Source organism: Gastrolobium bilobum, unplaced genomic scaffold, assembly GCF_033153095.1.
Source record: "Gastrolobium bilobum isolate Gb01-03AN ecotype WA unplaced genomic scaffold, APGP_CSIRO_Gbil_v1 utg20460, whole genome shotgun sequence".
Lineage (NCBI taxonomy): Eukaryota > Viridiplantae > Streptophyta > Magnoliopsida > Fabales > Fabaceae > Gastrolobium > Gastrolobium bilobum.
The window spans coordinates 163,756-179,402 of NW_026896909.1; the positions used below are offsets into that span (position 1 = coordinate 163,756).

General features: G+C 38.5%; 1 protein-coding gene across 1 annotated transcript; it reads left to right on the forward strand.

The window, feature by feature from the left end:
• The first annotated feature begins 12,963 nt into the window (after positions 1–12,963).
• Positions 12,964–14,961, forward strand: LOC133302773 (uncharacterized). Its single transcript, XM_061502594.1, has 2 exons — positions 12,964–13,098; positions 13,485–14,961. Exon 2 carries the CDS (start codon positions 13,498–13,500, stop codon positions 14,767–14,769), a length of 1,272 nt encoding a protein of 423 aa, XP_061358578.1. The 5' UTR covers positions 12,964–13,098; positions 13,485–13,497; the 3' UTR covers positions 14,770–14,961.
• The last annotated feature ends 686 nt before the right edge of the window (positions 14,962–15,647 follow it).

Below are 15,647 nucleotides of genomic sequence, written 5' to 3' on the forward strand. Positions count from 1 at the left end.
GTCTGGTTGTTTGAAGTCGGAAATGCAAGGTGTAGCAAGTGTTCCACGGACACCCCGTCTGGACTTTCAACTATTACCCCAGCTCCGCTCCCTTTAGAGTTTGAGGATCCGTCGACATAAATTGTTTCTTGCAACTTCCCCTTGGTGGGGGTGAGCTCCAGTATGAAGTCGGCTAATGCCTGAGATTTGATGGCATGCCGAGGCTCGTACGATATGTTGAGTTCTGAAAGTTCGACAGCTCAATTGATCATCCTACCAGCAAGATCTGGCTTATGCAATATCTATCTAATAGGCTGGTTGGTTCGCACGACCACTGGATGGACCTGGAAATAAGGTCAGAGCCTTCTAGCAGTAGTGAGTAGAGCAAATATTACCTTTTCAAGGTTTTGGTATCTGAGCTTAGGTCCCTGCAACGTCCGCCCTACGAAGTATATTGGCTATTGTCCCTTATCCATCCCCCTTACCAAGGCGGCACTGATGGCCTCTTCCCCCACTGAAAGGTACAACATCAACGTCTCTCCGGGTTCTGGCTTTGAAAATACCGATGGGGTGGCCAAACACTTCTTTATCTCTTCAAATGCCATTCTGTAGTCTTCTCCCCATCCAAATTCAGCCTTCTTTTTCAGGAGTTTAAAGAAAGGTAGTGATCTCTCGGCCGGCATTGGTAGAAACCTTGTTAGGGCAGCTAATCGACCTTTCAATTGCTGGATTTCTCTCTTATTCTGGGGTTCTTTCATCTCCAGTACGACTTTGCACTTGTCAGGGTTGACTTCAATTCCCCTGTTAGTGAGCATGAAGCCCAGAAATTTTCCAGCTGGCACCCAAAAAGCACTTTTTGTCGGGTTCAGTTTGATTCGCCAAGCTTTTAGTTGCTCGAAAGTCTCCTTCTGGTCAGTCACATGTCTATCAGCATGAACTGACTTGACGATCATGTCGTTAATGTACACCTCCAAATTTCTACCAATTTGATTTTGGAAGACTCGGTTCATCGTCCATTGGTATGTGGCCCCAACGTTTCTGAGGTCGAAAGGCATGAAGTTATAACAGAAATTCCCCTTCTCAGATATGAAGGCGGTTCTCTCGTGATCATCTGGATGAAGTGGGATTTGGTTATACCCTGAGTATACATCCATGAAAGATAGTAGCTGAAACCTTGATGAGTTATTAACTAGCTGGTCTATGTTGGGTATAAGAACCCGCACCGTTAATTAAGGAAGTTAATTAATTAATTATGTGAAATTAGGAAATAATTCCATAATTGACCCTAATAATTATTATGAGGCTTTAATAATCATAGTAAGTGATTAAGAATGCTGAAAGTCGCTTTTTGGAAGAAAAGTGCAGATACCGGTTCTGCTAGTCGGTATAAATGCGTACCGAAAAAGTATCCCAGAAAATTATTATCAGTGCATGATAGTTACTAGAATAACATGTAGGACTTGTAAAACGAGTTTCAACTCAAAATAATAAGAACTGGTGCCAGAAACTGGTACTGGCTATGAAAAACGCGTACCAGAAAGGTGCTCCGAAAATTATAAGAAAAATATGATAACTCTTGTAAAATTGAGTAGGTTAAGAATCCAAAGTTTGGGATTAAAATGCTAAGCGTAGCAATTAAAGTTAATACTGTGTGTTTAAGTGTTAAACCGCCTATATAAGCCTTAGTGGGCACTAAACCCCAGACGATGTTGTGCCTCCTACGTGAGTTTTTGCTGAGCTTGAAGTCAGCCACCCCTTCTTCTCCATTTGTGAGCCAAGTGGCCATCTTTCACTTGGTTTCTCCTCTTTTACTTGGTAAACACTTGAGGGCTATCATTGTGAGGGTGTGAGAGTGCATCTTCTGAGTTGTTGGCCACTGTGTGAGGTCAGTTTGAGTGCTGAGTTTGGAGTTTGGGTGAGAGCCATCTTGCTCTTGGCTTGTGAAGCTTCAAGAAGCTTCCTTTGTGAGGAAAGGGCTAAGCTTTGGTAGCATTTTCGTGCACCCTTGAAGTCAGTACCTTGGAGCTGTTGTGTGAGCTCCAAGAGAACCCATTTTGCTGAGTTTTAGCTGTGGTAAGTTGTACCAACCTTGGTCTTGAGTTTTGTTGCTTAAAGATGAAGTCTTGGCATGTTTAATGAATTAAACAAGTAATCAACTGTCATATGAACCTCAATGAACCTTAAGATGCATGTTTAAGCTTCTGGAAGTGTTAAAAATGGAACCTTGGAAGGATATCTTCGCGAAATGCAGAAACTGCATTTTGTCGCGAAATATCCGGATATTTTCCGTGGAATATCCGGATATTGCCAGAGTGATATCCGGATATTGGATATCCGGATATTGCCTGTGAGATATCCGGATATTGCATATCCGGATATGTCCCCGAGGAATATCCAGATATTCTGGGTTTGCGAGGAACAATAGCGTATTGTTCATCCAGAACTGATCTATGGGTTTGTGGACCCTAGTTTGAGGAAGTTGAACTTCTGTAATTAATTAATGTAAGTCAGAATCATGTGATTAAGGGCTTATGGCTTGTGTGAAGCCTTAAGACGTAAAACGTATTGGAAATGTGTTGTCTTAATATTGTATGCTTGCGGTGCATGTTTATTGATATATTATTGGTCCATAACAGATTGTGAATCTGCTGTGTTTGGACTTTGAGCTGTGGACTCTTGGCTTTGGGTGTTAGCTTGCAAGGTAAGCTTTCGTGTCCTCGGTTTAGCCATGTTGTGGTTCCACCATGTCCCATGGGGGTATGGTTATATGCATGCTGTGTTACATGCTTTGGATATTTTGAAATGCTTTTGAGCTGATATGTGCAATGGCTTATAACATGTATGTGTTGTTTCCACTTAGTCGGTAAGCTTGAGTATGTGACGTCATAATGGTGAGTCCGTGGGTGGGTGCAAGTAGTGTCTTGCATATTGTGTGGGTAATAGACGTATTCCTGCATTTCTCTGACCAGTAGAATAGTATTGACACACATGACATGATTATCTGCTGCATTGCACTATTTTAGAACTGATGATGATAAACTGCTTTTGAACTTAAATTGCATATGTAAGTGAGCTTGGGGTGGAAGATCCTTGAGGACCCCTTGTCTTACTGAGATTTCTTGTTTAGAGATCTCACCCCACGTTTGGGGAATGCTTATTTCAGGTTCAGGTAGTATGGTGACTGATGCCTCTGGCAGCAGGAGGCCAGAGCTTAGCTGATTATGATATTACTGCTTATTTGCTAGCATGACTGGACTGGATGTTGTTTATGTTTTCTGCTCTTTATGTTTTGAGTTGAGACTTATGTTGGGCTTTGTTGCCTTATTTGGGTGAGCATGGGAGTTGTCCATGCCACTATGTTGTTAGTACTGTTAGTCTGAGTTGTATAAACTGCTAGTTGGTCTGGTCTACGTGTTGTAGTTCCGTGACTAGAGACATACATGATGTTATTTTAATTATTGAGGTATTTCAGTTAGCTGTTTTATTGCAATTGCATACAGGCGATGTTTTATTAATTGATTAATAAGCAAGTTGGTAATGATAATGACTTCGTAATTGAAAAGAAAAAGATATTCCGCATTTTTAATTAAGCGCGGCTTAATACGATAGTATGATAACATTACCAGATATATACGGGGTGTTATATTGGGCATTGGATACGAATCCTTTGGGCAGACCTTGTTAGTACATAGGTGTCCTAGAGACAATCTGAGTGTCAGATGGACCCATGTACTTCTTTACTAATTATGAATAAATTTTATGAATAAAAGCATTCTTTATCTTGTTTCATATTGCATGTATCAAATATTGAATATGAGTAACTGGATAAAGCCCTTGGAATGGAACATGTGTCACATTGAGGATTTGTGATAGGGATCATGATCATGAGGGCTCAATGATACCATACGTCTATTGCCAGAAATATGTTCCTAGTCTAGAGATACTGATAATGGGCATTGGTGATATCAGGTAAGACTAGCATAATTCAGCTACTTGCATGGAGATGTCTTAGCTGACTCGTGGATGGACCTATTGGAGAATAACTCGAACTAAACTGACCCACAAAGAGACACTACATGGAAATCTCACAGATAGTGTCAATAGGTAATATCTCTTATTATTTGGGTGTGTATTTCCTTAGACCTGACGTTGTCATATAGACCTGTGCTCTGGAAGGCTTGCTTTGATTGAATACCTTGTCTGCCTGAAACGTGGAGACTCGTAGGTATACTCTTGGGCATGCCCTAAGGACTCAGGGCTAGTGTGACAAGCAAAAGGACTTCGTCAATTTCTGTGAGAGATTAGGTTATCCGTAGACCGGTGAAACCGGGATGATATTTACGAGACTCGGGAATCTATGCATAGTAAAGGAGTCATGAGATGGCCCGCTCTTTAGAGTCCATAAATGAAGATTCCTTGTTTTGGCAAAAGCTAATCCTAGACCGCGGGGGTTGATACGTTTTCCTTGACCTAGGTCAATGAGACGGATAACCGAGACGAAAGGACAATTCACACGGTAACCAAATAGGTATAACAGGTTGATCATTCGATGAACTCAACTAGCTCTGGGATAACAAAGCATTGCTAGTGCTTTGTGTTGTCATTAGATGGATTGGCCTAATGGGACAAGCCCATTTATGTCAGTGGCTATGTTGGGCCTGATGGGTCGAACACAAACACTTTAAGTTGTCTTGAATTCTAGCATATGTGGTTTGGGCTCAATAAGGCATAATGAGCCTAAGTTGAAAAAGCTCACATATTGGGCCAAGAGAGAGTAGGTGGCATCATGAGTCAAGTTGGACTTGATCCATGATGTAACCTAATCAATTTAAATGTTAAATTAATAAAATTAATTTGAATTCTAATTTTGAATTTTGAATTTGAAATTTGAATTTAAATAATTTGAATTCTAATTTCGAATTTGAAATTTAAGTTTAAATATCATCATTAAATTAGATTTATTGAAGATGGAGAAAATAAAGGAAACCAATCAATGAGATTGATTGGAAACAAATCAATTGGATTGATTGACCAAAATTAAGGAAACCAATTTAATTAAGTTAATTGGCTGAAATTGGGGAAACAAATCAATTGGATTAATTGATCAAAATTAAGGAAAATAATTAATTAAATTAATTGCCTGGAATTTGGGAAACCAATCAATTGGATTGATTGGATAAAATTAAGGAAATTACCCAATAAGATTAGGATTTGATGAGGGTGTTGATTTGACCTAGTCTTAGGTTAATGAGGCGACACATCAATATATAGCTCATCTTCTTCCTTAGTTTTGTATATCTTCTTCTCTAATTTACTCCACTGAAACCTTAGCCAACACACACATCAGTGTGGCAGCTATCTCTCTCTTGGAATAACCAAAGGCACCATTCAATCTCTATTCTTCTCTTGAGTCTAGCAACCTCAATTGAAGTATATTGGGCATTCGAAGAAGTGTTCTTCTCTTACAAGACAACAAGGTGGTGTGGATTTCCATCGGAGGACTTGTGTTCTTCAAGTCTTAAGAATTGATCAAGAACACATCTGATCAGGAATAGTTATCTGAATAAAGGTATCAACTTTAAACCCCTAACGTGTCTATTGCATGATTCATGGGTTGAACATAATTGAGGGTGGGCAAAGGTTGCTTATTCCGCACAAAATTTTAATTTTCCCTCTTTTATGTTCATGGCCTACAAAAGGCTATTTTCAGACCTTATTTAGGTTGGTGTAATCCACGCATATTCTCCATTTTCCACTAGGCTTTTTTACTATCACGATGTTGGAAAGCCATGTGGTATACTATATTTCCCTGATGAACCCGACCTCCAATAGCTCATTCACATGATCGTTCAGGGCCTGACGTCAGTTAGGGCTTCTTCTGGGAAACCGATTTTGTTCAGGGATACAGGGAGAGCTTATGGCAGCAAAATATAGGGTCTATACCTGGTATCTCGGATGCCTTCCATGCAAATACGTTAGAATACTCATTGAGAAATGAGACCAGTTGCTCCTTCGTTTCAGCCTTTAATCCTTTCTCGGCCTTAGTGTGGCATTTACCGTCCCCTCATATGTTGACGACTTCTAATTCTCCATGAGGTTTTGGGCGGGGTGCTTGAAGCTCTTCTCTCATATCTAGTTCGACCAAATTTACTTGGTTCTGCATGGGTATACAGATTGGTCCTTGGGTGAGACTTTATCTTCTCCTCTGATTCTTGGGGGGGATGACGGGCTGCCCTGCGATACTCTGAGTGTTTCGTAGTAACATTCTCTGCTTCAATGTTTCGTAGCAAATAATCTGACTTTTGGTCCCCGCGTATGGTGACGACCTCATTTTTTGACCCCGCCATTTTCAGTGCTTGGTGTCTGGTGGAGACTAACGTGTCCCATTCATGAATCTAGGTTGGCCAATGATGACGTTGTAGGATGAGGTCGCATCCACTACGATGAATCAGACTCTGCCAGCTCAGAATGCCTCCTTCGTTCCTAAAGTTAGCTTTAAGTCAATGTAGCCCTTTGGGGGAGACGGTTCTCTGTTAAAACCAATTAGCTCGGTGACTAATGGTTTCAAATCTTGCTCATTGTTGCGAAAAATCGGCAAGTGTACCGATCCTTCCAAGTAATAAAAGATGAGTAGAGTATCGTCTCCACGAGGATTGAAGCACCGAAATTATTTTAACTATTCCTCTCTTGTTGGATTAATAAAATTGGTTTGAGAATAATTGTGGTTGTAAAAATTGAGAACAATTCAAGAACTTGTGAATAATTCAAAGATTCTTTTAAAACCTTGAGAATAACAGATTAAAATTGAGAAAATATTTAAAAGAATAATGCGGTAAAAGACGCCAACACCTTTATGATCCCCACCCTGCAATATGAATTAAGGTTTACATTTAATTTACCAATTGATCAAACAATTCACCATCTGTTAATTGATTAGTTAAGCCATAATTCCTTAGTGATCTTAACTTTGTTAACCCTATTAGAATCCTAATCTCTTAGAAATTCCTTTTGAAGTTAAGCCTTTAAATCAGTGAATTTTTCACGTTTGCAATTCATGAAGCCTATCCCTAGTGCGTACATGAATTGTTATTTTATCCTTTGTCAGGAACTAGAATCTCAATATTCCTATTGAAAACCCTAACCTTCGCAATCCTAATAGAGTGATCGGTTCTAAAAGAATTATAAGATGAAGAATAAGATAAAATAAATGCAATTGAAATAATTAAATATAAAAATTAACCAAACTATAAGGGGTTCACATTAAGGGTTGTGACCCTTACCACAACAATAAAAGACTAGCCAGACATGTTTATGTCTGACAATTTAATGTATGAATATAAAAGAGTTCATAAAAAGAATAAAACGAGAGAAGAGGAAGAAGAATTCTTCAATCTTTCAATCGCCAGAAGTTGCTCTCCGATCTCTGCCTTCGTAATTCTCTCCATGCAAAAGTTCTATTTCTTAAGGTTTCTGACTCCTTTTTTATACCCAATTGCCCAATTAGGTCATAATATTCTCAAAGATTTGATTTTCTTTTTCGTTTCTATCCAAATTTGCGCATCAAGATGCTGAACTCATGAAGGCTGATGCGATTCGCGCGGGCAAGCAGTGGAGAATTCTATGCTGGCGCGATTAGCGTGACCACCACGCGTTTAGCGTGAGACTGCAGTGGACTCCTTCACTTGGCGCGATTAGCATCAAAATCCAGGCTATTGGCGTGGAGAACTTCATTAGTTTTCACGCTAATATCGTGAAATTCACGCTATTAGCGTGAGAAGGCAGTGGATAAAACATGCTCCATTATCACATTCGCGTGCTTTCCTCCTAAAAAATAAAATAAAATCAGAGTGAAAGTGTGCCTGAAGAAAGATTATCAAGTATTCATTAAAAATACTACTTTTTATCACTGAATTACTGTCAAATCCTTGTTCTTTTTACTCTGAAATACCTATATGCCGAAGGCACATCACTCATCTAAGTTCATCTTCTAGAAAGCATTCTAGAAGAGTATGTCGGCTGAGCTTCCGGGGTCAATGAAAATTCTCTTGACCCGACAATTAACTAGCATCTCGTTGATTACTAAGCCATCAATGTTGGCCAGAGGGTAGGTTTTCTTCTGTAAAGAATAGTGTGGGAAGGTCGGGCTTTTCAGCTCTTCCTTTGAAGGTAGGTTTGTCTCTGACTGACATGACCTCCTTTAGGTATCTTCTACTGGCAGTCGCGGTACCGCCTCCTCTTCCTAGAGCTCCACTTATCACATTGCATTCGTATTCATCTTCCTGGTACTCCTCATCTTTGTCTTCAGCCTTTTTTCCTTTGTTAGAGTGATCTCGACCTCAGTCTTTTCTATCATCCATTTTTGGACTTGGTCTCCTGCTCTAACTTTGCTGTCTTTGCTTGCCATTTTTCTTGCCCTGAGTACGGATGATGTACTGTTTGAGCTTTCCTTCTGTGATGTGCTTTTCAATAGCATCTCGGAGGTCCCAACATTCATCTATTGTATGGCCATTTTGATTGTGAAAGGCGCAGTACTTAGTTCTATCTAAGCCGCCCCTGTTCTTTATAGGCCGAGGTCTTTCAACATTACGCAAATTGGTTTGGGCCACCTCTTTCCATATCCGAGATCTGGATACTTTGAGAGAAGTATAACTGTCAAACTTAGTTCTCGAGGAGCGTTCGTCTGACCTTTTGTGGTGAGAGTCAGATGCCTTCTTGGATCCCTGTCGATCTTTGTCCTTGTTCTTCTTATTTGGGCTTCGGCCTCGAGATTCGCCATAGATTATCTGATGTCTTCGACATCGATATACTTTTATGACCTTCGTCAGAATTCCTCCAGGTCATTTACCGGGTTCTTATAGATGGATCTGGCGAGCGGAGATTCACCATCTAACCCCTAGATAATCAAATGCAAATGAACTAGTTCAGTTAAATTTCGTATCCTTGAAGCGATCCAGGTACTTTCACAACGACTCGTTCTCCCTTTGCCGAATTCGTCCTAATGCATAGGCGGGCATGAGATGTTCTTTACTAGTAGCGAAGTTCAGGCGAAAAGTACGATCCAAGTCCTCAAATGAATCAATTGAGTTCCTGGGTAATCTGGTAATCCACGCCATCATTTGACCTGTTAAGGTCATCACAAAGATTCTGGCTTTGATGGGTCCAGTTATCCTGTTGAAGTGCATTTCAGTTTTGAAAGCCTCCAAGTAGGCGTCAGGATCCTGACTTCCGTCATAAGGGCGTATTTTGGCGCTTTTGAATCTCGGCGGAATTGCCAAGTTCATGAGCCTTTCAGTGAATAGTCTGTCATTGGCATCCTCATCATGGAGATAATTATCTCCTTGTTCATTGCCTTGACCTCCGCCTTCATGTTGATTTTCATTTTGAGTACCTCGGCCATGATCAGTTGTCGGGTTTCGGGCGCTCCCGCCCTTCTGTTTTAGCTCAGCCTTCTGTTTCAGCTCGACCTTCTCTTCCAGCTCGGCCTTCAATGTTCTGATTTCGCAGCTCGGCTTCTAGTGCTTCCATTCTTTGAGCATCTAGTCGTTGTTGAGCCAGAAACCTGTTCTCCATCTCTTGCATCCTTCGAAGGATTGCATTCAAGGCGATGTTAGCGATATGGCTGTCAGCTCCTGTTTGTTCAATTGGTTGTGGCTGACGTGCTGACTCCGTCACAGTGTTGCTTCGGGTCATGATAGGGAATGTCTCATTGCCGACCTCTTCGACCTGCACCTCCACCAAAATCGGATCTCTGAGCTCTTAGAGATGCTCAATGGCAGATTTGTGTAGTGGTTGGGGTTGAGCATTGCTGGATGTCGCACGAGTGTTCGTCATCGTGGAATGAGAATCAAATTTTATTGTTCCCTCAGACGGCGCCAATGTTCGATCTTAGAGAACCGTATAATATAGAAGAATATGCACTCAGAGATATCTGATGGGACGTAAATTCGTTCCCATCTAAGCCCATTTTGATGGCAAAATACCATTCGTTCCCTCATCTGATGAGCAGCTTCACGATGAAAATCACTTGTTTTACACATTTGTGACAAAAACACAGTGGGGGAACGGATGATGACGTAATCCTTTGAAAACATATTAAAAGGGGAACAGATTGAGAGCATTTATTACACCTGCTCCCTTCATTTAATGTTTCTGTTCATTTTGCAGGAAACGTGGAAACAACGTCTTCTAAAAGCAAAGGCGGTGCACCACTTAAGCACTAAGAAACGTGAACAACAGAGAATCAAGAGTTCTCATTGGCTAAAGTAGAAAGCAAGGCATGAGGGACTGCAAGAAAACGGCTAATCATCAACAATAACTGACCCATCAAGCGAGTTGCAAGCCTCCAAACATTGTTGCCACCGCCCCATCCCTTCAGTCAAGAAACCAACTCCAAAGGATTTTACAAGACTGCCACTCCTTTTTCTGCCTATAAAAAGGACGTCCCAAACACGAAGACATCATCGAATTCCTTAGGAATAAAATTCTTGAAGAAGAGATCACCTAAATATTAGTAGTAGTTTAATTCTGTATAGTTGTAGCTGTAGTTAAGTGACAACACTTCTACCTTGTTCTGTAACATTCACTTGAGTCTCCTCACGAGCATCAACCATCTTCTCCATTTTATATTTTGTTGTGATCTTTCTTGTTTCATTTCAATATAAGTGTTTCTTCTTTCCTTTCCACTCGTTATCTCTGAACTGAATCTCGGGTGTATGGGACTTCAGTTTAGAATAATTATGTTTAAAGTATCAGCCATGGGCTGAAATATCTGTGGGACGGATAAGCTGTAAAACTCTTAAAGAATTATTTTCAAAACTCTTGACTGAAGCTTTTTGTATTTCTCTGGCTAAGTAAGCTATATTCATTGTGTATCAATGGAAATTGAACACATACTGAGAAAGGAACTTCCTTAAGGAAGGGATTTCAGACAGCTTAGCCATTGGGGGAAGGCAGTGTTATGACAAAAACACTATTGGTCACCTTAGGAATAAGGCCCCCCTTTGTCCATTTTAAGGTTCTGTACTAAGTACCTGTTGGAGTCAAAGGAGCCATAAGAATATGGAAACTTGAGCGATCTAGTCCATGAGTTGAGGAATCAGAGTTGGCAGATAAGAAATGGGACAAAGCCAAAAAGTGCTAAGTCTTGAGCAGAGGAAATAACTATTTAAGAATGGAGTAGTGGATCCGTTCCTTCTGTTAAACTGTTTTTTAAAACCATCCACCTTGCTGTCTCTTGATTATAGTTATTACTGTTTTATTTTTACTTTGTTTAATCTTGTATATATCAAACACCAATGATTATTATCACACCTTCTTTTAAACAGGAAGGATCACATATATAACGCAGCGAGCAATTGTTTGCCATCAGACTGAACTTACTATTACTGAGGAACGTTGTTAAGACAGTAGGGAGCGTTTGACCAGACAGTTCAATCACTAACTTTTCTTTTCATTTTCATTCTTTATAAAATAGTTTAAGACAATATTTAGAGTTCTATCCTCGTGGGAACGATAATCTGGGTATTAATACACCCATTATTACTTGATGCGTGCACTTGCGCACTTGGGTTGGAAGTAAGGGAACAACTCTATTTTCTGTTGCTAATTTAGAACAGAGGAACGTCCCCCAACAGAATATATATTTTTCCACCATCAGCAAACCACCCAACAATATCCTGTAGTCAGATATCATAGATAGCTTATAGCTAATATCCCAATCACTGCGCACAAGCAATAAGCTTATAACCAAGACGTGAGTGTGTGCACAGTGTGGGCAGAAGTAGTAACTGAGTTCAGAATTGTCTACATGGGGGTCTTAAGCCTTGTATTTATAGAGTTACCTCTTGGGTGTGTAGATCTCCCAGTTGGTATAGGATTCAACTCCTTTTTTGTAGGGATAAGGGTTCTATCCTTATTATCTTTATTATTTCAAGGTATTAGGATAATTGAGTCATTATTCTTCAATAAGTAGTTAGGATATGGATATATTCCATAACACAATCTATTAAATCATTGCTAATTATAATATGATATTAGTGTTTGTTGTTTTAAAGGATATATAATTATATTATTTTAGTCAAAATTACAATATTGTACAGTGAAAAAAGAGTTACACAATAAAAATAATAAAAGAAAGAAAATAGAATTTTTTATTTAAATATTAAATAAAAAACAATCATTATAACTAAAATGATTTTACTTAAAACAAAATATTTTTCTCTTATAATATACACATCAATCTTAATAATCATGTGTATCTAAATTTTTTAAGCAATAAAAATACCAAATTATCAAATCAACTTTCATGTTAAAGCTGTCATTAGAAATTAAATAGAAATACCAAAAACCAACAGAAATTTCATACGTGTCTTATTTTAAAACACATATCCTTTAAGGGGCTTTGTATTTGTCATTTAACATGACACAATAAATTTTTCTACACACAAAATATTTTGTGGGACCCACACTTTTTGAAGAAAAAAGAAAAAAAAGAAATTACGGCACGTAAAATGAATCTTTGTAACATTATACAATCATTTTTCCTATAACATAACTCTTATAAAATCCATCCTTTAAATAACAACAAGCGAAATAAGAAAGTTACTAATTAATTATAATTATAAAAAATATTTAAGTTTAATTAAATTAATCTTTGTTTAAATACTTCATATTTTTTTCTTATTTTATTCAATAAAAATATTAAAAGAAGAAAAAAATATTTGTCTTATTAAATGACATAAAATTATATCATTATAAAAGAGATAGACACAAAATAATTTTTTTATTTAAAATTTAATTAAAAAAAATCAATAACTTTCTCTACTATGATTTTCATTTCTTATTATGTCTATCTCTTTTAAACTGACATAACTTATATCATTTAAAATAAACATCTTAGCCTAAAAAAAAGAAGAAAGAACAAGAAACAAAAAATCTATTATAAAATCAAAACTGAAGACCCTAGTTCTTTCCCATTACATGTGCAATGAAACAAATCGGAACGCTCATCATATGTCGGAGTGTTTTGTCTCTGAAATCAAACAAATCGAAACGCTTGTCCTCGCTGATTTGCCTAACTTCAACGGAGGAATAACCATCCAATTCATCCACATGTCAATGGTAATTTTTCATCCCTTTCCAATGAATTTCGATTCTTTTTTTTTTTTTTTTTAATCACGAAATTTTATTCATTTAGAATTCTTCTATTACGATTCAGCAGGTTTTGTTATTATTATTATTAATATTTCACGTCAAGAAATTTTGCGTTTTGTTCAGAGTTTCTCTTGATTAAGAATTAGGGCGATATAAATTTTGGGTATATGAATAAGTTGTTTAACAGTATGATCAAGGCTGGGACAAATCCCACTCTGTTCAATTGTGGTGATCTTATGAATGGTTTAGGTATAATTATTTTGTTGGTTTATATATTTTATTTTAAATCAATGAGCATCTAACTTTGATTTTTCTTTCTTTTCTTTTTCTTTTTTGTTTAAAATTTGTATTAGGATCTTGATACATATGAAATATGATGTTGATGGCATAAACCTGAAAAAAGAACTCAAGTTGTATAGAATGGAGCTTGATTTGAATGAGGAGCCTTTGGACCCAACTCATAGTTCAGTTGTTGAATTTGATTCTATATTGGATGAACTAGAATCTGCCCATGGAGATATACAGGACCGTATTAGACACCTTGAAGCAGTGACTTCCAGAGCTAGGCAGCGTCAGAGGTGGCCGTCGGTTCACTCTCCGATTCAGATAACCAACTTTACGGGAGGATCCGCAGCAGATAATGCTCAAGATGAAGGAATGGAGCATCAGGAAGTTGAAGAAGGAATAGTTGAAAGTGGGAAAGGGGTCAATGGGAAGGGTTCTCATTTAATAGCTAAAGCATTGGGTGGGGTGGAAACAGATGCCTGCAAGGCAGGGGGCAGCACTGGAAATCTTTTTGATTGTAATATATGCTTTGGCAAGGCAAGAGATCCTGTTTTGACATGTTGTGGTCACTTGTTTTGTTGGCCATGCTTCTATCAGTTGCCATATGCTTATTCAAAGGCTACGGAATGTCCTGTGTGCAATGGAGAGGTCACTGAAACAGGTATTATTCCAATTTATGGCAATGCAAGTGGCAGTAGCAAATGTCAGGATGAATTAAAAGAAGCTGGTTTGAGAGTTCCATCTCGACCTCGAGCTCCTAGAATTGAGAGTACTAGGCAGCAGCTAATAAGCCAAGGAGCATCATCTTCTTCTGTGATCCGAAATATTCGGCAGTTTCATAACCTTGTTAGCGGATTAGGAGAGCAAGTTCAGTCAGAAAGGCCCAATACTGCAACTGATAGAAACAGTATTTTGCTTTCTCAATCTCGCCTGCGGACAGACAGTAATCAACATACTGTTTCCCATCCAGTTTCAAGGTTGTTCGTACAAGGAGCTGCTTCATTTTCATCCCTTTCATCAGCATTAAATTCTGCAATGGATTCTGCAGAAAGATTAGTTGAGGACCTTGAATCTCATATGCATGATCACCAGGTAGGAGGAAGCAGGCAGTCGAATCCTCGTGCTGTTAATAGAAATTCAACTTTTAGAGATGCTGCTACAAATCTGCCAGAGAGTCTTGCTCGAGATGTTACTGCAACGAATTCCACAGCCGCAGCTTATGTGCCTCCTTCAAGTAGGAATGTTGACACAATTGCTGTTTTAGGCTCAGAGACAACACATAGGAGGAGAAGAAGAAGAACTGAGGTTTTAAGACGATTTTCAACTGCGCCCAGAAGAAGGAGGCCAAGATGATGGTCTTTTATGTTACATATATCATATAGATCATATTGATGGAAGGTTCCTAGTTTATACCTGTACTGCAATTTGTTTGTCATACAAAATTCAGTTTCTTTGTCTGCAACAAATATGTTTTTTAATTTATGTAAAAAGTGTAAACAACCATTTCGTGCAATTTGTATGACATAGCCAATTTTATTTAACGGATGTGGGTATGTTTACATCATCAATGTCTTCTTTTGTCCATTATTTGCAATAGGTGGAGGAGGATATCTTTCTCTTCCCTTGAGGAGCTTATATTAGTGATTGTTATGTTTGCAACAGTATGGTGTCACAGTTTTGTAAGTGCAAAGTGGGTCATCACACTATGCCTGTACATATTCTTAGAATATTCATATTAGATTGATCTTGGTCTCCTGAATATCTAGTTTCGATCCTTCACCTAGAGCTCTCCAGCTTCCTTAATCCCAATTTCTGGGGTCATGACTTGATTGGCAGAAGACAAGGTTTAGATCAGCATTAAGGGCCTCAACATTCTAGCTTAAGCATACAAGATTGCTGTCTTTGACCGTTACTAGGTGCATTGCATGCAATGTTTTGTATTATTGGCATTTAGTCTATCATCATCCTTTTTTTTTTTATAGATTAGATCGGTTGAATCTTTAGAGTTGAATTTGCACTCAAATGCTATCAACTGTGGATGTCTCAAACATCAATTTTTCTTGAAACAAACACTAAACAGAGTCAGATGCTTCTAGCTTACGTGCACGGTTAATGCTTGCCATGCTATCTATCTTCCTTTCTTTATGTGTAGCAAATGCTTCCCCATCGTTGCTATTTTTGTCTGGCTGTCATTAACTAGTAACCCTAAAAAATATCAGAGTCATGCCCCT